This window comes from Saccopteryx bilineata, chromosome 1 (genome assembly GCF_036850765.1).
Source record: "Saccopteryx bilineata isolate mSacBil1 chromosome 1, mSacBil1_pri_phased_curated, whole genome shotgun sequence".
In the NCBI taxonomy this organism is placed as follows: domain Eukaryota; kingdom Metazoa; phylum Chordata; class Mammalia; order Chiroptera; family Emballonuridae; genus Saccopteryx; species Saccopteryx bilineata.
In genome coordinates this window covers 222,008,586-222,031,133 of record NC_089490.1, presented here as the reverse complement: position 1 = coordinate 222,031,133, position 22,548 = coordinate 222,008,586, and the positions used below count along the sequence as shown (strand labels likewise).

General features: G+C 42.9%; 1 protein-coding gene across 3 annotated transcripts in view; it reads left to right on the top strand.

Moving 5' to 3' along the window:
- Positions 1-20,941, top strand: part of PLD5 (phospholipase D family member 5) — a 287,657-nt gene extending 266,716 nt beyond the window's left edge. For all 3 annotated transcript variants that reach the window (XM_066236396.1, XM_066236384.1, XM_066236406.1), the window contains 3 exons: positions 1,186-1,354; positions 8,832-8,946; positions 18,800-20,941. In XM_066236396.1, coding sequence (XP_066092493.1) covers positions 1,186-1,354; positions 8,832-8,946; positions 18,800-19,056 — 541 coding nt within the window. In that variant the 3' untranslated portion in view covers positions 19,057-20,941. The remainder of the gene's footprint in view (positions 1-1,185; positions 1,355-8,831; positions 8,947-18,799) is intronic.
- The last annotated feature ends 1,607 nt before the right edge of the window (positions 20,942-22,548 follow it).

The window sequence follows — 22,548 nt, the reverse complement described above, 5'->3', positions numbered from 1 at the left end:
TGAATACTATATAATTTTTTCAAACAGCGAATTAGCCCAGAATTGAAGAATGATTTGAGCCCTGGCCAGTAGCTCAGTAAATAGAGTGTCAGCCCAGCATATGGATGTCCCGGGTTTGATTCCTAGTCAGGGCACTAGGAGAAGTGACTATCTGTCACTTCTTCCAATCCCATAGTCAGTTGGTTTGAGCATGGCCCTGGGCACTGAAGATAGCTCCATGGGAGCACAATAGCCTCAGGTGCTAAAAATAACTTAGTACTTAATCATTGGCCTCAGATGGGGTTGCTGAGTGGATCCTGGTTGGGGCACATGTGGGAATCTGCCTCACTGTATCCCCTCCTCTCACCAAAAAAAGGAATGATTCAATGAGTAAACAGAAGTTCTACAAATGACAGTACTTATTTGAGGCTTATCTTTAATATGGGAAAGTTTGTGTGTGTGTGTTTAACATGAGTATTAAGTGTCAGTTCTGGAAGTGACACTGTGTAGGGTATTGGAGAGGGGGAAGGCTGACCTCACATCCTAAACCAAGTAGACAGGTTGTGGGAGAAAATACAAAAGAACTTTAGGAGAAGTTGTCTTGGGGAAGAGTCAGAGTCAGTGACGGTAAAGGTTAAGGATTCAAGGACAAAGCTGAGTCAGCAGTGGAAACTGTTTGCATGATGGATGGTGTGCAGGGCCCAGAGTAGTGGAGAGCTTGGTCAGGAGCAAAGAAGACAGTCTGGACATAAGAGTGTGGAGCACTTGATAACCAGAGCAGAAGCTCATCTGGGGGACAGTTACCAAAGAAGAAGTTAGAGTGGTATTTGGGGAGAGAGATGTTGCTCAAGCCTCTACCTGGAATTCTGTTGGGAAGCTGATTCTTGGAGCACAAGTAGCAGTGGTAGTACAGTGAAGGTGGCATGTGGTGGTGGTCAGTCTGCCCGTGCCCTCTGTCCATACAGTCCAAGGCCTGGAGATGAGAAATCTCATTTTAGGCAGGGTTGGGTCTCCATAAAGCATCATTCTTGATACCCTAATCCAAGGAGTTTATATTTTTATCAATGTACTCTACAAGGTCATGTGTATATTATAGAACAAAGCAATGATCAGATTAACATCAGTGTTTTTTTAAGTCTAATAAATTTGCTTTCCAAAACTAACTTGCTTTCTTTATTCTTACCCATATGGATATTATTTTTACAGGACTTACTGGCCAGACTTGGACGGAAAAATAAGAGAAGCCTTAGTTTTGCGAAGCGTTAAAGTTCGACTCCTTATAAGCTTCAGGAAGGAAACGGACCCTCTTACATTTAACTTTATTTCGTCTCTTAAAGCTATTTGCACCGAAATAGCCAACTGTAGCTTGAAAGTTGTAAGTACGATGTTGACTTTGTTACTAAAGAAAAGAATGTCTTCCCTTTTGCACATCCGTGAAAGTTCTATACACAAATACACAAACTTTCAATAAGAACCAGAATAATAATCTTTGATAGTGAAAAATACTTTAAAAGGTAGAGTAGGTAACTTTTTAAAATAACCACACACTCATAAAAGGGTACTAGAGCCCAAGTTTTCTCAGAGTCCAGCCCCCTTCGTACATACTTTCTGTTGCATCCTCAGTATTGTCGTTGAATGCCCTCCTTCACCTACTGTCCTTATTTGTAAGACTGTGACCAGCAAAACATTGAAACATGCACCAGCCCAGATGCCCTCAGTTTGAAAGTCCCCTCGCTTGGGTTCCTGAACTTATTCCGGGTCCTTTGGGCCACATGCCAATTCAAGTCTGCATGACTTGAGGGAGGCAAGACTGGGAATTACTATGCTTTAAATGTGCTAAGTCTCTAGTTCAACATTGACTTTCCTGTGGTCCTCACATGTGGTATTCTCCTCCTCCCTTCATGCTAGTCCCTCAGCCTCCAACACTTTTCTTCTCCATGCTTTTACCTGCTTTGTGCCCACTAATCCTTTCATCCAAAGTCCACGGCAGCCGTTCAGCAAATGTGTGCATTGAGACTCTCCTGTGCCAGGCCCTCACCTGGGTGGTGGGACTGTACTCCATGCAGCATTTAGGGACCCAAGATGACAGAAGTTCTGCCCTCAACTCTGACACATGGCTTCCAAGATTCCTGAGCATATTTCAATATGACAAAGCTGGGGGGGGGGGAGGTAGAGGAAGTAGAGAGGGGATAAATAGTAATGGATGGAAACTTGACTTTAGTGGTGATCATACAATACAGTGTGCAGGTAATATAAATAAAATTGTGCACCTGAAACCTGTATAATTTTGTTGACCAGTGTCACCCCAATAAATTTAATTAAAAAGAGAGAGGAAAAAAATATAACAAAGTTAAACACAAAGAGAGAGAGATTAGAGGACTAGGGGGAGGGATTTATGGGCTAGGTGGTGAAAACACCTTTAGACTTCATTCTGCCACTCAGATATTACTCACCCGGCCACCTCTGACTGCAAGGGTGTCCTGTAAGTATGGTCAGAAAGGCAGCCATGTTCCCAAAGAGATGAGGGAACAGGTTTGTGAATCATCACAGTCTGAAATTCAGGGCACCCTTCCCACCAGCCATTTTATGCTCTTTCCACACAGAGACCCGTCCATCCCTCTCAGTGCCTGCCCAGTGCAGAGTTAGGACCTCCTTGTGATGTGCTCTTCTCGGCAGCCGGTCTGGAGGAGACGCTTCATCACCCAGTGACACAGAAACTAAAAGCAACAACTCCCCTAACCCCCCACACCCAAGTTAAAGTTACCTGCGTCCCACACAACCAAGACAGGGCAGGGGCAATAAAAGTTCCATTTGGAAAGAGAAGGTGGGGAGAGCCACAGCCCTCACTGGGCTGATGGAACTGTACGTCCTTCCTGGCAACTGGTGTCATGTCCTAATACTCCTGCTCATTCACATCAAGAGCCCAAGGTTCTTTCAAGGTGTAAACAGTTCAAGGAATTTCTGGTCCCAGCTCATGGTTTCTATGGCAATGTAGTTTTCTCAGAAACTTCATAGGCTGCTCATCTGTTTGCTTCTAGTCACATGCCAGTGGCCACAGCCAACATTTTTCATCATCTGTAGTCCGGAGCTTGACTGATTATGCTTTCTTGCCCATATATCTTTGCCTCTCTTCCTCTCTCTCTCTTTTCTCCCTCTTTTTAATGGTAGCTTCATTCAGATCATCAGACTTGGCTGGGAAGATGATACCAATTATGTGATCTTTGCTGCCAGACTGAGTCTTAATTGGTTTTGGTCGCTTTAAGGAGTTTTCAAACTTCTTTTCTACTGTTAAGCTCCAAGCACCATCAGCTTTTCCCACCCTATGGAAAGTACTGGCCTCTCTGTTCCTTTTTCATACCTGCTTGCAAACCAGCAAATCCTGCCCTGAGCTGTCTTATCTCCTCTAATGACTCTCTGAAGCACTAATAAGTCAACCAACACTCATGACAATTTGTTTCCAATTCCCTGCCTTGTGGCCACAGGTTAAGGGGCACTTCATCTTCCTTCCAAATAAGTTCAGGTTAAGGTTTTACTAAACATTTTGCCCCGTCTTTCCACCATGCAATACTAACTTTTTTGCTGCCTGCTGCCCGTTGGGTCAGCTGTTGCTACATCACTTATTAACTTCCTGTTATTGCTGTTAGAGCAGCACCCACTTCACATTGTCTGGGCATAGTGAGTGCTTAATATTTTTAACAAGTGGAAAAATTTATTGTATTCATGAGTGCATACAATTAGCCAGGCACTGAGTGAAATACTTTATATATTATTTAATATTCACAACTACACTGTGAGGTAGGCATTCACAGACATGAGAGCATAAGCTTAAAGAGATTAAGTCACCTTTCACATGGACTCTAGTTTGTCATGGAGCAAGACTCCAGTACAAGTCTTCCTAATGCCAGAGCCTGAGTCTTCCTTACCCTACAGATTCTGCATGTAGAACAGATTACTGAAGTTCCAAAGTTCTTTTTTAAATAATATTAAAATTTTTCTAATTATATTGACATACTTTGTTATATTGGTTTCAGGTGTAAACATAGTGATTAAATAACTATGTGACTTACAAAGTGATGCCGCACTAAGTCTAGTACCCACCTGGTACCATATATAATCATTACAATATTATTGACTACATTCCCTATGCTGTACTTTATATCCCTGTGTGAAGTTACAAACTTCTCTTTTGTTTTTTCTGTGTTCAAAAACATCCTCTATATATCTGCTCAAAAATGTGAGAAGCTACACATCTGAACTGTGTCCGTGAGAATCAACAAAAATGTCAGAAAAAAAGTGTTTTTAATTATTCACACCTTTAAAATATCTTTTAAAAGTTGTAATTAAGAATTTAAAGACATAACCTGACAAGGTTGGCTTGAGCGTTGGCCTGGGACATAGAGGACTCAGGTTCAAAAACTCAAGATCTCCGGCTTGAGCACGGGCTCACCAGCTTGAGCGCAGAGTCGCTGGTTGGAGTGTGGGATCATAGACATGACTCCATGTTCCCTGACTTGAGCACAAAAGTCGCTAGCTTGAAGCCCAAGGTCTCTGGCTTGAGCTCAAGGTCACTGACTTGAGCAAGGAGTCACTTGTTCTGATATAGCCCCCAGTCAAGGCACATATGAGAAAGCAATCAATGAAAACTGAAGGTGCCACAATGAAGAATTGATGCTTCTCATTTCTCTACCTTCTTGTCTGTCTGTCCCTATTTGTCCCTTTGCGCCTCTCTCTCTCTCTTTCTCTCTCTCTCTCTCTCTCTCTCCCTCTCACACACACACACACACACATACACACACAAAGATGGAAAAGCGAAATTCTTATCTTTATTTAACTGGCTGCATGTGTATGGTTACACAAATCAGTGTAGGGATTGGAAATAGAAACAGGTCTGTGATTACCACTACAGATCTGTTTTCCAGACCAGATTTGCAAATGAATGAAATAACCAAGAGTTGCATCAGGACACCTACCTCTGTTTGGAATCAGATATTGGGGATTGGAGGGAATGCTGAGATCTCCCCAAGGGGCCGGACAGAGACAGAACAGAGTCAAACTGTGTTCAGGAGTTTCTCTTGGACAAAAGAATGCTGGGGATTGTTTGAGCTCTAGAACATTTTCCAGCTAATCAAAGTGGCCTCATAGGCTCCAGAAAAAAACAAGTGAGGCAAAGAATAGGTGCCTAGTTCACCATCACATTCCCAGTGCCTAGCACAAGGCTGGCACAACATGTTCAAAACGTGTATTGGATGAGTGGGTGGATGAATCAATGAATGGAGTTGAAGAAGGGAGCGGATGAAGGTGGAGTAAAGAGAAGTTCTGGGAGCCCACAGAGTCCAGAATGGGACACGGTGGATGTGGAGTCAGTGTAGCCACTTCCTGGGGGTTAGCTGGGGAAGAGCAGTGTGGTGTGAAGAGTCTGCCAGGTGAAGTCATGCCCACGGGAGTTCAATATGCTTGTAGCCAGAGGAGTGCACAGTCAGACTTACCAGGCATAGCAGTGTTTTAAAATAGAGGTTTCACTATTATTCAGGTATGACAAGTCAACAGATCAGATGACAGACATTGAAAAGATAAGTTTGTTATATTTTCACATCTCAAGAGAATGGGGCATGTCTTGCTAGGAAGGGCCATATGGAGAAGCACCAGGGTCACCCACGAGGCAGAAGGAGTGAGGGGGAAACTGGGAAGAGCCTTTGAAGCCCATTTAGGATTGACCAGTTTGAATAATTTCAGTGGGTTCTGGGGCCTCGGAACTGTTCCTAGTTGCCTGATACTTGGTCCTGGAGTGATCAGGGCAGATGGATAGTGGCCCAGAGTTGATAAAGGAAGTGGTTCAGAGTTTGGGCTCCTGATTGTTTGGTTGGCATACAAAGTGTGCTCACATGTCAATGTCTACTATCTACTATCTCCAGAAATTAGTTAACCCTAGGAGGAGCAGTCCCTGCAGGCTCAGAGAGACCCCAGATATCAAAGCAGTCAGAAAATGAAAAAGCATAATTAATATAAACAGAAGCAGAGGGGAGAGTGTTGGAGCGTATGGCACGTGGTTCATTTGTTCTTGTCTCCTTTCTCCACTTCTGCTCAGGCCAGCCCAGTGGTCCTGGCCCACCCAGTGCACACCTGCCACCAAGGCACTGTCAGCTGAAACCTCTGGTGTGCAAGGACAAGTGCTCTCATGTAAGACTTGTAAGAAACAACAAGAAAAATAGAATTCATCATTTCAACCTGTACAGTACTCACTCAGCTTCATCTTTTGAATACTGACAGTCATATTACTAGAATAAGCCAAACATTCACAGCTCACTGTTAGACAAACAGAGACCCCAATCTTCATTTCCACCCAGCCATACATTGGTAAGCATCAAGATAAGCCTGGGTGCCTGACCAGGCGGTGGCACAGTGGATAGAGCGTCGGACTGGGATGCGGATGACCCAGGTTCGAGACCCCGAGCTCGCCAGCTTGAGCGCGGGCTCATCTGACTTGAGCAAAAAAAAAAAAAAAAAAAAAAAAAAAAAAAAAAGCTCACCAGCTTGGACCCAAGGTCTCTGGCTCAAGCAAGGGGTTACTCAGTCTGCTGAAGGCCCACATGAAGACCCACGGTCAAGGCACATATGAGAAAGCAATCAATGAACAACTAAGGTGTCACAATGAAAAACTGATGATTGATGCTTCTCATCTCTCTTTGTTCCTGTCTCTCTGTCCCTATCTCTGACTCTCTCTCTATCCCTGTAAAAAAAAAAAAAAAAAAAAAAAAAAAAAGAAAAGATAAGCCCGGGTGGAAAGGAAGCTTATAGCCCCAACATCTACACAGATGGGTGAGGAGCTTTTCTGAGAACAGTGGGTGTTGAACTTTGCATAAAGCATGTGTTCGGGAGCCTTGGTAGAGCAGACAGGCTAAGCACAAGGCTTGTGTCCTTAGAGAAGTGGGCATCCCAGCTCTTGCTTTGTGGGTTTTATCCACGAGGGGACTCATGGGAAGATACTACAATTCACAAAGTTTCCCAGCCACTAGGTTTTTATTTTTAACAAATTAACAAATCATTCTTTAAATGTCTTTGCTGTTACAGCATAGTCTGTGCCTAATAGTATGTCACTGAATACAGTATAATTTCTACTGTCACTTTAGTCTCCCAGATCAAGCTGTTTCCCTCCTGTGGGCCATTTTTGACATTCTAGAGCAATTGAGTTCTCAGTCAAGCTTCCAGCTGCGACACTATCACTGACTTAAATTAAGGTGTGTGTTTTATTCTTTTTTAAAAAAATCCATCTCAATTGTATGACAGCTTCCTCAAAAGGAAATAGTCAGGTGTGCGGACGTGTGTTGTGATGTGATGTTCAAGCGAGGTGATGGCTGGCTGTTACCGAGGGCTGGGAAACCTCAAAGCTGACATGACCTCACCTTTGACTGAGGAGCATTCAAAGGTTATTAAATCAGTTTGAAGAGTCCACAGAGGCTATACATGAACTCTCCAAATGACACAGATTTTGAAAAAGACAGGAACTGAGAAAATGAGGTAATCCTGGCAGCATTGCCCATGACCTTGGCAATATGGCCCCAAGAGAACTTTCCCCATGACAGGCAATGCACAGTTCTTGGGTAGTAGATTTTGGCCAATGCACCATTGATTTTAAAGGTTCTATAAAAATAAATAAAATTTTCAGGGCTGGAAAAGACCTTAGTGATCACTTAGTTTATTTATTAATTTACCTGTTTATTTCGAGAGAGGCAGGGAGACAAACAGACAGACAGGAACATCTATCTGTTCCTGTATGTGTCCTGACCAAGGATCGAATCAACAACCTCTATACTTCCAGACAATGCTCCAACCAGCTGAGCTATCTGGCCAGGGCATGATCTAGTTTATCAGTCCCTTGGCTCCCACCACCACCACCAGGGAAGGGAAAGAGCAGTTCATTATTTCCCCCATCAGATTGCAACACTTACAGTTTTGAAACTATCAATGACATTTTCATTCCTATGTATCATTCTGTTTTTCTCTCACACATGATTCTGCAGTAAGACATTCCAGAAAGGTTCTGAAAATTTTCAACAGTTTTCAAAGTGGCAGAAACTTGAACACCTTACCTTTGATGGTGTCTTCATGTGAGCTCAGACAGGGGACCCTGTACTGTAAACAGTCACAACTCAAGCCTCATCTAAGCACGTACCAATTTCAAAAGTGTCCTGAGGTACAAACCCACCCCTCCTGCTGTTAAGCCCCATCTCAGAACTTCCCCCTCTGTGGCACACAGTGATCTTGAATGCTGTTTTTTGGGGTCACAGTTGAAATTCAGGTGTCCTGGTCTGAAGTTGTGATTTTTTTTTAACTTGCCTATTAAAAGAGCCATAGACCTAGGTGTTCAAATGCAAAGTGTTTGTTTCTTTGGCAAAGTCTCTTTTGACCTTTGTAAGTCCCCAGTTGATTCAGCTAGTCACTGTCCTGGGCCTGCTGCATATAATGCATGCGCCCTGTAAGATTCATTCCATTCATTGGCATGCTTGACAGATGGCTCCTTGAGGCCAACTTCAAATGCCAGCACCCTTGACAAGTGAGACAATGATAATTAAACAACCTTCTGGCCCTTGACCTAGTGAAAGAATGAATTTTGTGTTTATTTTGTAGCTTGAAAGTATTCATTAGAGTTGAGCATGCTAATTTCTTCTCATCACCTATACAGATTTGATAACAAAAAAGGCTTCCTCGATAGGAAATGACACAATTGGGGTTTTCATAACCCAACACGAGGTCTACTATTGATATTTAGATAATAAATCCTTTTGTACTCTTGAACAGGACCAAAAATTTCCTTAATCTCCTGCTTTATGGATGTACTTATTTTTGTCTTACAGAAATTTTTTGATCTGGAAAGAGAGAATGCTTGTGCTGCCAAAGAACAAAAGAACCACACCTTTCCTAAATTAAACCGGAACAAGTACATGGTGACGGACGGAGCAGCGTATATTGGTAGGTGTCAGGACTGCGAGGCTCCTTGGCGGGTCACACAGGTTAGCAGTGGTCCAGCGGCAGTCTATAGCCCATGGTAAAGAACAGAGCCTCCAGAGACCCTGCTGAAGGGGAAGGGGGCATTGGGGGGTTGAAAAACAAGAAGATGAGGACAAAGAGCTCTTCAACCTAACATCTCGTCTGTGGCTGATTCACCTACTAAACGACCATATAAGATGTTTTTTCATAAATATTTTTGCAGAATCTTTGGTCCCTTTGGCTCATTTTATAGATGAGGAGGTGACTCACTCATCAAAGGTGAGTCCTGGCACGTAAACGAGCACACGGAGCCCCTTCCCCACTCACAGTAGCACAACCAGCTGGAGGCAGACAGCGTCCGAGTTCAGTGCTAAAACCCTGCCTGGGCAACACCCTACACCTGCCATCTTTTAAATGTCTACCTTGACAATTTACTTACGCTCTCTAAACCTCGTTTTTCTCATCTGTAAAATGGAGCTAATAATAGCTTCGACTTCATTTGGATAAAGATTAAATGGGATGATGTATGCAAATCCCCTGGCACTCAGAGTATCCCGATCACATTAAACTCTTTTTATTAAGGCGGTAAAGTTCTGCAGGCAAAAGTCCTGTGTGCTGATGGAATGACTTCCTAATGTATCAAATCCATTCTACTTTCTCATTGTGTGTATATCCGGGGTAACCCCTTAAACTGGTATCATCCCAGCCAGAATATAAATTATCTGTACAACCAGGGTGCATGCATCTCAAACCAGCAGCGTGGTTATTTCATTGTACAGATAAAGTGGCAATGTCATAGCAGAGAGGAAGAATGTAGGTACAGAATGAAGGAATATGAAAACTGTGTTTGTTTTCCCAGTTTAGTGAGTAAGGGAAAACAATATGCCCTTTTAACACTGTAAAGCACTTTATCTTATTTTATTCTCTCAGCAACATGGCCAATAGCAAGGGTGGTTTTTATTGCCTGCAGTTTAGAAATGAGGAAGGAGACTTGGTCCATAAGACAGGACATTTCTTAAACATGCAGCTGGAAGGGGAAAGGAGCCAGTTCTGGAAGCCAGGGCACCCACCTGTCCCTTCTGCAGCCCTTCAGAAAACACTGCAAAAACTCATAGATTCAGACACCTGCATGGTGATTATCAGAGGGAAAGGGGGCGGGGGAGGTGGGAGAGTAAAGGGGGATAAATGGTGACCAAAGGCGACCTGACTTAGGGCAGTGAACACACAATGCAATATAAAGATGATGTATTACAGAATTGTAAAAACAATACAAATAAGAAAATAAAAAAAGGGGACACTGCCACCAGCCATGGGAGAGTGACTACCTCCTGCCTCAGGGGGAGGTGTTTCGCCATTTTCCATTTTGACTAGTTAAGTATTATATTCATAGAACACCAATACCATTTGGATTGTTCTAGAATATGAGGATATTGTTTTATTCATGTTGTCCTTCTCGGTGCCCAACATGTGATCATTGGGATTTTCTCATGTTCATCAATTTATGGAAAGTGGAATAAAATCAGCTTCTTTTAAGGCAACTGACAGAAACAAACTCAAAATTATTTCTTCAAGAATGAGAACTTTTGGCTCAAGTGCTGGGAATTCCCAGGAAGGGTCAGGTTTCAGGCACAGTAGGATTTAGGGACGAATCTGGACATGTCACCTGCAGGGTCTACTAAAAGTAAGGTGCTAGTGAACGTTCAGCAGTGACTCCTGTCTGGACCCAAATGTTTCTCTCATGAGTTAAATAGTGTTTCAGAGTCAGACAACCCTGTGTTGAATTTAAAAACTAACACAAGCAGAAAGTCCGTGGAAAGTCCCATGTCACCTTTCTGCTGATTCTTTATTTGCAAACCGGGGCGATTTTATCCCATTCATTCCCACCCTTTGGTGGTGGAATGAGGAATAAAGGAGATGATATATGAAAAACTCCTAACATTCCCTCTGATCTGTCTAGGTAGATCCTTGGTAAACATTCATTCCTGGCTGTCTCCCTTCTTCCCTTATAATGCACTTTTTAAAGTAGACTTTATTTTTTAAAGAAGTCGCCTGACCAGGTGGTGGTGCAGTGGATAGAGTGTCGGACTGGGATGCCGAGGACCCAGATTCGAGACCCCGAGGTCGCCAGCTTGAGCACGGGCTCATCTGGTTTGAGCAAGGAGCTCACCAGCTTGGACCCAAGGTCGCTGGCTTGAGCAAGGGGTTACTTGGTCTGCTGAAAACCCGCGGTCAAGGCACATATGAGGAAGCAATCAATGAACAACTAAGGTGTCACAATGCGCAATAAAAACTAATGATTGATGCTTCTCATCTCTCCGTTCCTGTCTGTCTATCCCTCTCTCTGACTCTCTCTCTGTCTCTGTAAAAAAAAAAAAAAAAAAAAAGGAAACATATTTTTTAGAGAAGTGTTAGGTTCTCAGCAAAACTGAGCATTAAGTACAGAGATTTCCCATATGCCCGCTGATTCCGCTCATGTGCAGCCTCCCCCATTACCCCTCACCAGAGTGGTGCATTTGTTAGTTGAGGAACCTACACTGGCATCATAATCACTTAAGTCCATACTTTACATTAGGGCTCCTCTTGATGTTGTGCATTCGATGCGTTTAGACAAATATAAAACAACAGTGTTATAAGATATGTATGTCATCCATCACCATGGTGTCATTCAGAGTACTTATTCTCACTGACTTCACAACCCTCTGTGCTCTGCCTCTTCATCCTCCCCCCCCCCCCACAATGCCTGGCCAACACTGGTCTCTACTGTCACCATCATTCTGTCTTTTCCAGAACATCACACGGTTGAAATCGTAGAGTGTGCAGGCTTTTTGTATTGGTTTCTTTCACTTGGTATGTAATATGCATTTAAGTTTCCTCCATGTTGTTTAATGGCCTGAGAGCTCATATCTTTTTAGTGCTGAATATTATTCTGTTGTCTGGATGGACCACAGTTTATCCATTCACCTGCTGAAGGGACATCTGGTTTGCTTTCAAGTTTTGGCAATTATGACTAAAACTGTCATAACTGTAAAACATCCAGGTGCAAGTTTCATACCAAGGAGTATGATTGCTGGATTGGATGATAAGACTATGTTTAGTTTTGTAAAAAGCCACCAAACTGTCTTCCAAAGTGACTGTCCCATTTTGCATTTCCCAGCAATAAATGAGCATTCCTGTTGTTCTACATCTTTACCTGCATTTGATGTTGTCAGCGTTCTGGATTTTGGCCATTCTAACAGGAGTGTAGTGATATCTTACTGTTGTTTTAATTGACATTTTCATTATGATATATGATGTGGAGTATCTTTTCATTGACTTATTATTATCTGTATATCATCTTTGGTGAGGTGTCTGTTAAGGTCTTTGGCTCATTTTTTGTTTGGGTTTCTCAGTTTCTTTTATTTATTTATTTACTTAATTAATTAATTATATATTTTTTCCTTCTTTTTCAAGTGAAAGGAGGGGAGATAGAGAGATGGACTCCCGCATGTGCCCTTATTGCGATCCACCCGGCAACCTCAGTCTGAGGCTAATGCTCTGCCTATCTGGAGCCATGCTTACAACTGAGCTATTTTTAGCACCTGAGGTGGAGGCCAAGGAGCTATCTTCAGCACCAGAGGCTGATACGCTCAAACCAATCCAGCCATGGCAGCAGGAGGGGAAGAGAGAAAAGCGGGGTGGGAAGGGGGTGGCAAAGCAGATGGTTGTTTCTCCTGTATGCTCTGACTGGGAATTGAACCTGGGATATCCACACACTGGGCCGACACACTGGGTTTGCTCAACTGAGCAAACCAGCAAGGGTTGGGTATTTTATTTTCTTATTGTTCAGTTTTAAGAATTCTTTGTAACTTTGGATAACAGTTCTTTACCACATGTGTCTCTTGCAAATATTTTCTTCCAACATGTGGCTTATCATTTCCTTTTCTTGACAGTGTCTTTCACAGAGCAGAAACTTTAAATTTTAATGAAGTCCAGCTTATCAATTATTTTCGAGGGTCATGCCTTTGGTGTTGTATCTAAAATTTCTTCACCAAAACCCCTGGTCACCAAGATTTTCTCCCCAAAAGTCTTACAGTTTTGAATTTTATTTTTTTAGATGAAAAAAGGGGAGATAGTGAGGCAGACTCCCACATGTGCCCTGACTGGGATCCACCCACCAATCCCATCTGGGGCTGATGTTCAAATGCCAAACTATTTTTAGCACCTGAGGCTGATGCGCTCCAACGGAGCAATCCTCAGCACCTGGGGCCATGCTTGAACCAGTCAAGCCACTGGCTGCAGGAGGGGAAGAAGGAGAGAAGGGGGAGAAGGGGAGAAGCAGATAGTCACTTCTCCTGTGTGCCCTAATCAGGAATTGAACCTGGGACATCCAATGTTCTACCACTGAGCCACTGGCCAGGGCCATAGTTTTGAATTTTACGTTTAGGTCTATGATCCACTTTTAGTTAATTTTTGTGAGGGATGTAAGGTCTGACTAGATTTATTTTTTGCATGTGGATGTCCAGTTGGTCCAGCACTGTTTGTTGAAAAGGCTGTCTTTGCTCCATTGTGTTGCCTTGGCTACTTTGTCAAAATCAGTTGACTATATTTATGTGGGTCTATTTCTTGAATCTGTATTCTAATGCATATTTAATTGAGTTTATTTTACACATGGCACTTTAGAAAAACATTAATTCTGCAGAGTGAGGCATAGTTCTAGTATAAAAAACATTTAAAGGGCACCAAGAGGGAAAAAAAATCATTGATAATTTAAGTAATTACCAGCATGTTCTGGAAAGCTCTTAAGTCATCACTCAGACACCCACTGAGAATTCTGAATTAAGAAAAATCCACACTAGACCTTGCATAGAATTATAGCTTTATTAAATTTTCACAAGACTTACAGAAGAATCCCCAAACAGTATCATCTCTGTAATTTTTGAATTCTCCAGAGTATATTTGAGTCAAGCTTAGCAACCTCATCAGAAAGACGGTTTGAATTATTAGAGGACTGACAAGGGGGTGGTGAGTTGATTGAAGGCATTGAAAAGGCACATTGAGGCCCATATACCTTCCCAGTGAGTTCATCTGCACCATCACCATGGTGTTCTTGAGGCTGGCACCACAGTTCTGGCATCTTGTCCCTACACCTGCATTCTGGAAGCTGAAACAGGCATTTCAGAAAGAAATGGGTGAAAATATCCCAATTGAAAACAATACTGAAGCGTATACTGTAATTTTGAAGTTTAGCCAAGCCATCAGGAAGAAAATGTGATCACACTAGTACAGGAATGGCTTTGTGGGACTATAAGAATAGCCTGCATCTGTAATTCCTGAGAAGAACCTAATTGAAGCCTTTGAGAGTCAATAGAGATACGGGATTTTGGCTTCATCTATTGCATTGAAGGAAAAGCTTAATTTCCCAGAATAAGGCTTCAAAATCTCATCTCTTCTCTCCTCTCATCTTTTCCCTTCCCCATGCCACCCCTAAGTGTATTTCTATGTATGTTTCCTTCAGAGAGTGTCATCCGCAGAGGAATGGAGCAGAACTCCCAGAGTGGCCTCATGTGCCAATACTAAGGGCTGATAATTGAAGTTTAGGGTGACATGCACAGTTAGCACAAGGCATGCCTTTAGGGTCAGAGATGACGTGGAACAGAAGTTCAATGTGGGCCGTGGAGGCAGACCTGGCTTTGACCCTTGCTCTGATACTTTTTCATCCCTACTTTGGACAGATGACTTAGCCTTTCTGTGCCTTCATTTCCCCATCAGAATAAGAGAGTTTGTATTATCACCTCGGAGTGTTACAGTAAAGACTGAATGAGATAATGTTAATGAGATAAAAATTCACTGTCCCTGCTTCATTTACTGCCTGGCCCCTTTGCTGTAGGAATGAGATTTCAGTGTCTTAGCCAAAAGTTCTTGAAAGGCAGGCACCTGCTGTTTATGGAATGAATACAAGAGACCACCTGCCAGCAGGTTCTCAAATAACTCTCAGACTGCTGTAGCTCCTCCCCAGCTGGAGGTCCAAGCCCGGGCTCACCCAGCACTGAGCATGTGCAGAGCCACAGCCTCTGAGTGTGGCTACATTTCTAAGAGCACACTGTCGGGAACACAGCACCAGCAAAGGGGATCTATAAACAGAGACTCCGACATGATATTGTAAACAATTTGATAGACAGCTCACTTATTTATAGGAATAAAATTCATCCAAAGTTCTATCTATCGTGTAGCTATTGACAGCATCTTGGAATGTTATGGGTGTTAGGGGAAGGGGCATAGAAGAGAGAGGGTAAAGAAAAAGAGATAAGATCCTTCTCTCTGCTGATAATAATTTCATTTAAGCACCTGCTATTAGGCCCTGAGGAATAAACTTGAATAAAATGAAACAGACAAGGGAACCATCTTCCAGTACCCAGGGGAGCCACATGGAAAAGGGAGTTGATATGGTGGAGGTGTCTTATTCAGCAAATTCTGCAGCGATGCCTGAGGAGCCGCTGCTGAAACGGGAAGTCAAGTTCACACTTGAAACACCTTCCATTTCTGTATGAAACCAGTTGTGAATTAAAGGGGAGAGCAAAACGAGAACTTGGACCAGACCCATGCTAGTGGTCATTTATGAAATAACTTTGTCATTCTGGACACAGCTAAATCTTTTTGAGGGAGAACAATGTTTGTAGATGGTTTCGGGAGCTGGCAGACTGGGTGCACCATTGGTTAGCTATGTGATGGGCAACTTGATTCACTTCTGTAAGCTTCATGCTCTTCATCAGCAAAGTGGACATTAAACCCATGACTATGTGAGATAATGTTTATAAGTAACAAGCACAGTGCTTTCCTAATAGTAGTCATTTAACAAACAATAGTTCCTCTAACCTCTAAGTCCCTTATCCCAACCTCACCCTTAGCTCTTCCCTGCCATGTTTCAAGATCCTAATCATATTTTTGTCCACATCCCTTTGGGGTTGTGGCTCCCTAATTTCCTAATTGATTAATTTCTATGTATGTCTCATTACTCAACGGAAGGCTCCTTTCCTGGCTTATCTAGCTGGCGTTAGAAATTTCCTTCTCCTTTCAACTCCAAAATGTGTCCGTGTGTGTGTATGTGGGGGGGGGGGGGGTCTTTAATGCAATCGATTTGGTGTCAAAACCATAGTTTTCATTATAAAAGGCATTCTGATAAAGTTATAAAAACTGGTTTTTATAAGATTAATATTATTATAAATGAACAAATAGATTCCTATTCAAACTGTAGTAGAAGTTTTCATAAATGAATCTCTGTCCTACAGGGGAAAAAAAGACTGTCTTCCTCCTGCTCTATGGCATGGTATACACACATCTCTTGTGCTCTCTCATGTGCTTTGTGTTATAATTACTGTGCTTCCCTCCTGCGCTCCTAAGAGGCAGGAACTGTCATTTTCAGTTTTATAGCATGGCTCCAATATAGTACCTGGTAGACATTCATTAGACACTCAGTACATGCACATTAAACGAAGGACAAAGAACAAAGCAATGAACAGCAGCGTACCCTCCTGAGGAGAAACCTGTATTCTCTGGCTGGAACCCTCTCCCCATTGGATACCAAAGACAAGATTTGAGTGGGAGTTTTGGGAAGCCTTTTATCTACTCCCCCTTTAAGATTGACCATCTGTGCCCTGGCTGGTTGGCTCAGTGGTAGAGCATCAGCCCAGCATTTAAAAGTCCTGGGTTCAAATGCTGGTCAGGGCACATAGAAATGCCCATCTGTTCTCCACCTTTCCCCCCTCTCCTTTCTCTTTATCTCTCTCTTCCCCTCCCGCAGCCAAGTCTCCACTGGAGTGAAGTTGGCCTGGACGCTGAGGATGGCTCCAGCCTCAGTGCTAGAATGGCTCTGATTACAGCAGAGCAACACCCCAGAGGGGCTGAGCATCACCCCCTGGTGGCCATGCTGGGTGGATCCCGGTCAGGCACATGCGGGAGTCTGTCTGTCTGCCTCCCCCTGCTTCTCACTTTGAAAAAATACAAAGAAATAAAATAGATTGACCACGTTTGAGTGACTTAGATATTATTAGCCCCTTCTGGGACACATCTCAGCCTTACTACCTGTTATGGGCTAAATTGTTTCCTCCCAAAATTCTTTTCTTTTTTTTTTTTGTATTTTTCTGAAGCTGGAAATGGGGAGAGACAGTCAGACAGACTCCTGCATGCGCCCGACCGGGATCCACCCGGCATGCCCACCAGGGGCGATGCTCTGCCCCTCCGGGGCGTCGCTCTGCCACGACCAGAGCCACTCCAGCACCTGGAGCAGAGGCCAAGGAGCCATCCCCAGCACCCGGGCCATCTTTGCTCCAATGGAGCCTTGGCTGCGGGAGGGGAAGAGAGAGACAGAGAGGAAGGGGGGGGTGGGGTGGAGAAGCAAATGGGCGCTTCTCCTATGTGCCCTGGCCCGGAATCAAACCCGGGTCCCCCACATGCCAGGCCGATGCTCTACTGCTGAGCCAACTGGCCAGGGCCCAAAATTCTTATATTGAAGTCCTAACCCCCAGTACCTCAGAATATGATCTTACTTAGAGATAAGGTCTCTACAGAGATAATCATGTCAAAAGGTTATTAAGGTGAGCCCTACTCCACATTGACTAGCATCCTCATAAAGAGGGGAAATGTGGGCCCTGGCCGGTTGGCTCAGTGGTAGAGCGTCGGCCTGCCGTGCGGGGGTCCCAGGTTTGATTCCCGGCCAGGGCACACAGGAGAGGCACCCATCTGCTTCTCCACCCCTCCCCCTCTCCTTCCTCTCTCTTCCCCTCCCGCAGCAGAGGCTCCATTGGAGCAAGGATGGCCCGGGCGCTGGGGATGGCTCCTTGGCCTCTGCCCCAGGCGCTAGAGTGGCTCTGGTCGCGACGGAGCGACGCCCCGGAGGGGCAGAGCGTCGCCCCCTGGTGGGCGTGCCAGGTGGATCCCAGTCGGGCGCATGTGGGAGTCTGTCTGACTGTCTCTCCCCGTTTCCAGCTTCAGAGAAATAAATTAAAAAAAAAAAAAGAGGGGAAATGTGGACACCAACATGGCCAGAGGGAAGATACTGTGAAGAGACAGCCATCTACAAGCCATGGACAGAAGTCTGGAATGAACCTTCCCGCACAGACCACAGAAGGAACCATCCCTGCCCACACCTTGATTTTGGACATTCAGCCTCCAGACTGAGATAATAAATTTCTGTTGTTTATGCCACTCAGTCTGTGGTACTTCATTACAGCTGCTTTAGCAAAGTAATATACACTTTCTTACACCAGGCACTCAGAGTAGGGAGCCCGCTGTCCCAGCAGCTGCCCCTGCTTCTAGGCTGATGAGCAGAACTGGAAGTAGAAAATTATTTGAGCCCAAGCCAGGAGTATGCTGGGTATTCAGGCAGGGGCTGGTTCTCCTGCTCTGGCTTCAGCTTCTCCTTCAATTTGAGGGCTTCTGCGCATTCTAATTAAAATCCCTCCTTTGTACATGTGAATTAGATGTTGCATTTATGAGAAGGTACTCGTTTACAGGATTTTTAAGTGAATTCTTGTATATTTCAAATGTTGCTGTATTTACTGCATCTTGTGAATGTCAATAAGAGCAAACATTTACCAAAAAGAACAGCAGATTCCTTGTTTTGAGTTTCACGTTGAGCAAAGCTGAAGAAAATGCCAAAATAACATGCAAATATTAATCTGCCATATGTAAGGCTTCTTGGAATTTTTTTTCCCCTGAGCTGTCAACACAATTTAGTCTCCACGTTGTCCTTCCTGGGTGTTTATTTCATTATTTTTTTTATAGGATCTGCTCTGTGTTTCACTGTAGGGAGAATATTCCCCAGTGGACCCTCATCATTATTTCTTTTGTTTGTTTGCAGGAAATTTTGACTGGGTAGGGAATGATTTTACCCAGAATGCGGGTACAGGCCTTGTTATCAACCAAGCAGATGTGAACAACAACACGAGCATCATTAAGCAACTGAAAGATGTATTCGAGAGGGACTGGTACTCACCCTACGCCAGAAGCTTACAACCCACCAAACAGCTGAACTGCTCCAGCCTGTTCCAATTCAAACCCTCCACAAACAAAACTGCCACTCACAACGCAAGTGGGAAGGACCCCATGAGTGTGTAACAAGAACGAACACGCTGACGGCACTCCTTGGATTTCTTATTTATACATAAAGGACTTGAGGAGAGAAAAACAATTAACTATGTCTTTTTTTTTAGAGGAGAAGCACACACACACACACACACACATATATATATACATATATATATATTAAAAAATCTCTGAACGCCATGTAATATCTAACCATATCTTAGTGGCGTGTACACTAAATTTAAGAATTTTGTATTTGTTTCTTCTGACAGAGAATGTCATTTCTGCTTGAAAGTTAGTTTTTACGTTTGCATACAAATTTTAAGGCTTTGATGCCTCTTCCTTTGTAGTTTAAGAACTTTTTCTGCTGACACACGTGGTCAGTTCTTAGGAAGCTTAGCATGAGGTAAGCTGTTTACTATTCTGAGAACTACTGACTTAGAGAAGAAAATGGAAATTTCACCATGGACAAGAGATCAGACCTAGTGTTTATCCTTATAAACCATCTCTAAGACCTCTTATTTATCCAAGCATGAAATTCTCATGCCATTCTTCAATACTTTTAAAAATATCTTTTTTGCCTCCTGGTTCATTTTAGTCTAATACCGTAGATTTTATTTTGTATCAATTTCTCTTCTCACAAAATGTTCTTATGATACAGTGTCCCTATAATGGCCTCAACATTGGTTCTAAGTATGATAAGATTTTTGAAAGTGTATGAATTCCTCAGAGTGGATACAAAATGAAAATAGCAGTCTTTAATTTCCACCTTTTAACTGCATTTTTTCGCTACCAAGTGGATCTTTTAAAACCACAGCCAGAAAAACAAAACAAAACACAGCCAGCAATTATGTATCCTTTCTCTCAAGTTCAGAAAAATTAAGTAGCTGTTTGCTAATATCCAGCAAACTATAAAGTCCACATTATAGAGAATAAAGTAGTTTTTCACTTTTTTGTTTAGTTTCCAGCATTATAAAGGAAAGATTTCTATGTGTCAGTGGATTTCAATTTCTTTAGAATCATTATGCTGTTCCATAGGAGTATTCCAGCAAACGTTTGTAGAGCTATTTAATATACCTTCTGCTATTTAATATACCAAAAGCTTTTCAGAGAAATGCAATTGAAATACTGTGCTTAACATATTTTACTAAGAAACAAAAATATTGGATTATTGTTCTATAATGTCATTGTGTGTTTTTTTATCTAGACAATGTATAACCCTGTATTAACAGAGACTGTTGCTACACTAGAGAGAGGCATGGCCTCTTCAGAGCCTAGAGCTGGCGGCCATCAGGATGCCCTGTCTTAATACGCCTCCTGACTCTCCTTGACTTCAGGTTTCTATTGGTCACATAGGGACAGTACATACTCACCTACCTCGCAAAGATGTTGTTATGGTAGGAAATATTTATAACTTTGTTTTGAAATCAAAAGAAGTTCTATATAAATGCTAAGCATTATGATGTAGAATTTTTTTTCTTGAAATAATCTTTGTGATCTCCTGATAGAATCAATACCAGGTTCTCCTGGAGAACCTACAAGGGAGGACAAATTCACAGTTTTTACTTGCAAGTTGCAAATGTGGAGGAACACAGCAATGCAATAATGCTCCTGGATGTCAGGGTTGTTGTCATTGGGTCAGGTCACATAAATGACATCAACATAAAACTTGACATTGTGCTGAGGATGGTTCTTTAGTACTGGCATGCATTTGTTTTCAAAGCAAAAAAATGCAATCTTAATTACTTTTTTTCTTATTATTTCTAGAGATTTGACTTCTAAATGTGTCATAAAGAGTAATGGAGGAACCCATGAATCTTATCCCGTGGGTTTGCTTGGTGTAGAATGGCTATTGATGGTCCTCTAGCAATCACAATTCTTGTTTCCAAGTATTGCTTTACTGGATGGTTAACAGAGAGTGAAGAGAGCTGTGTTTTTTAAGGGTAGTTTGTTTTTATGAATGACTGGGGAATTCTTGATGAAATTCTTCATCGATAATGGCCAGTCTGTAAGACTATAAATATTTACCCTATATCCAATCCTTCTTTGAGTAGGGAATTATCCAGCCAGTCTTCTCAGTAAATATGGTTTTGGTAATGATTTAAAAAGAAAGAAAGTCCAACCCTTGGCCTGGTCAGGGAGCTTAATTGGTTAGAGCATCATCCTGATATGCCAGGGTTATGGGTTCAATCCTTGATCAGGGCACAAATAGGGGTCAACCAATGAATGCATGGACGCGTGGAACAGCAAATCAATGTTTCTCTCTCTCTAAACCAATCAATAAATTATAAAAAAAGAAAAGAAAGAAAGCAAAGAGTAGGCATGGGGACAAACATATTGCATTCCATCCCAAGTAAAGAAAGCAACTTGGGCTGAGTTTGAAAAGGACATCTGAAGGAAGGAAAGAAGGCTGCTTCCCTGTTAGTGCTCAAGTTGTCCCCTAGAGCAGTGGTCCCCAACCCCTGGGCCGTGAACCGGTACCGGTCCATGGGCCATTTGGTACCGGTCCACAGAGAAAGAATAAATAACTTACATTATTTCCGTTTTATTTATATTTAAGTCTGAACAATGTTTCATTTTTTTAAAAATGACCAGATTCCCTCTATTACATCCGTCTAAGACTCACTCTTGACACTTGTCTCAGTCACATAATACATTTATCCGTCCCACCCTAAAGGCCAGTCCGTGAAAATATTTTCTGACATTAAACCAGTCCGTGGCCCAAAAAAAGGTTGGGGACCACTGCCCTAGAGTATTTGTGACAGCCATGGGACAAGCATTGGCTTGGTGTAAGGGCCCTCTTCCAGTCACTATCTTTTGCATGTGATAGAGAAGAATTGTGTCCTTTATGAATTGACCGCCATTGCCATTTCACTCTGAACCCCATCAGAAAGGGAGCACCAGGAGCTGTGCCCTGAGGTTTTCTGCCATGCACCACCAGTATCTGAACTCTACTTGACCCAGCAACCCCCCGCTGCCAGGTGGTCCAGGTAGCTGTGGCCAGGTCACTGACTCCAGGAGGCAACACGGGCCTTCCATTGGCAGCCAAGAAAACAGCCCCTGTGCACATGGGGCCATGTCTCCTAAGAGAACATTTCATTCTGCAGAACTTTCTTTTTCATTTGGATGCTTTGTCTACCCCTCTAGAACTGGTCTTCCTCTTTTTTAAAACTATGTCTGTGCTAAACAGAATACCGACTTTCATTTCCCCCAACAGACATCCCAAGAATTATCTTCCAGTGGGTGGCAAGAAAACACAATTTGAGACTCTGTTTTAGATTTCTGTGCAACTCCTGTAACCTAGTGTCTTATTTATCTGCTATCATTAATTTTAAACAGTGATTCATTACATGAGATTACTTCTGCTTACTGTAGACCTTCGGATGGACCTTGTAGATGAAAACTTGCCTATGGGTGTCAACAGATTTTGTGCTTCCCAGCCACACCACTTGGATCACCCCCAAATCTAATCGTTGACACACACTCAAATACTGTTGGTTCCCACTGCACTGCTACAGGCCACTA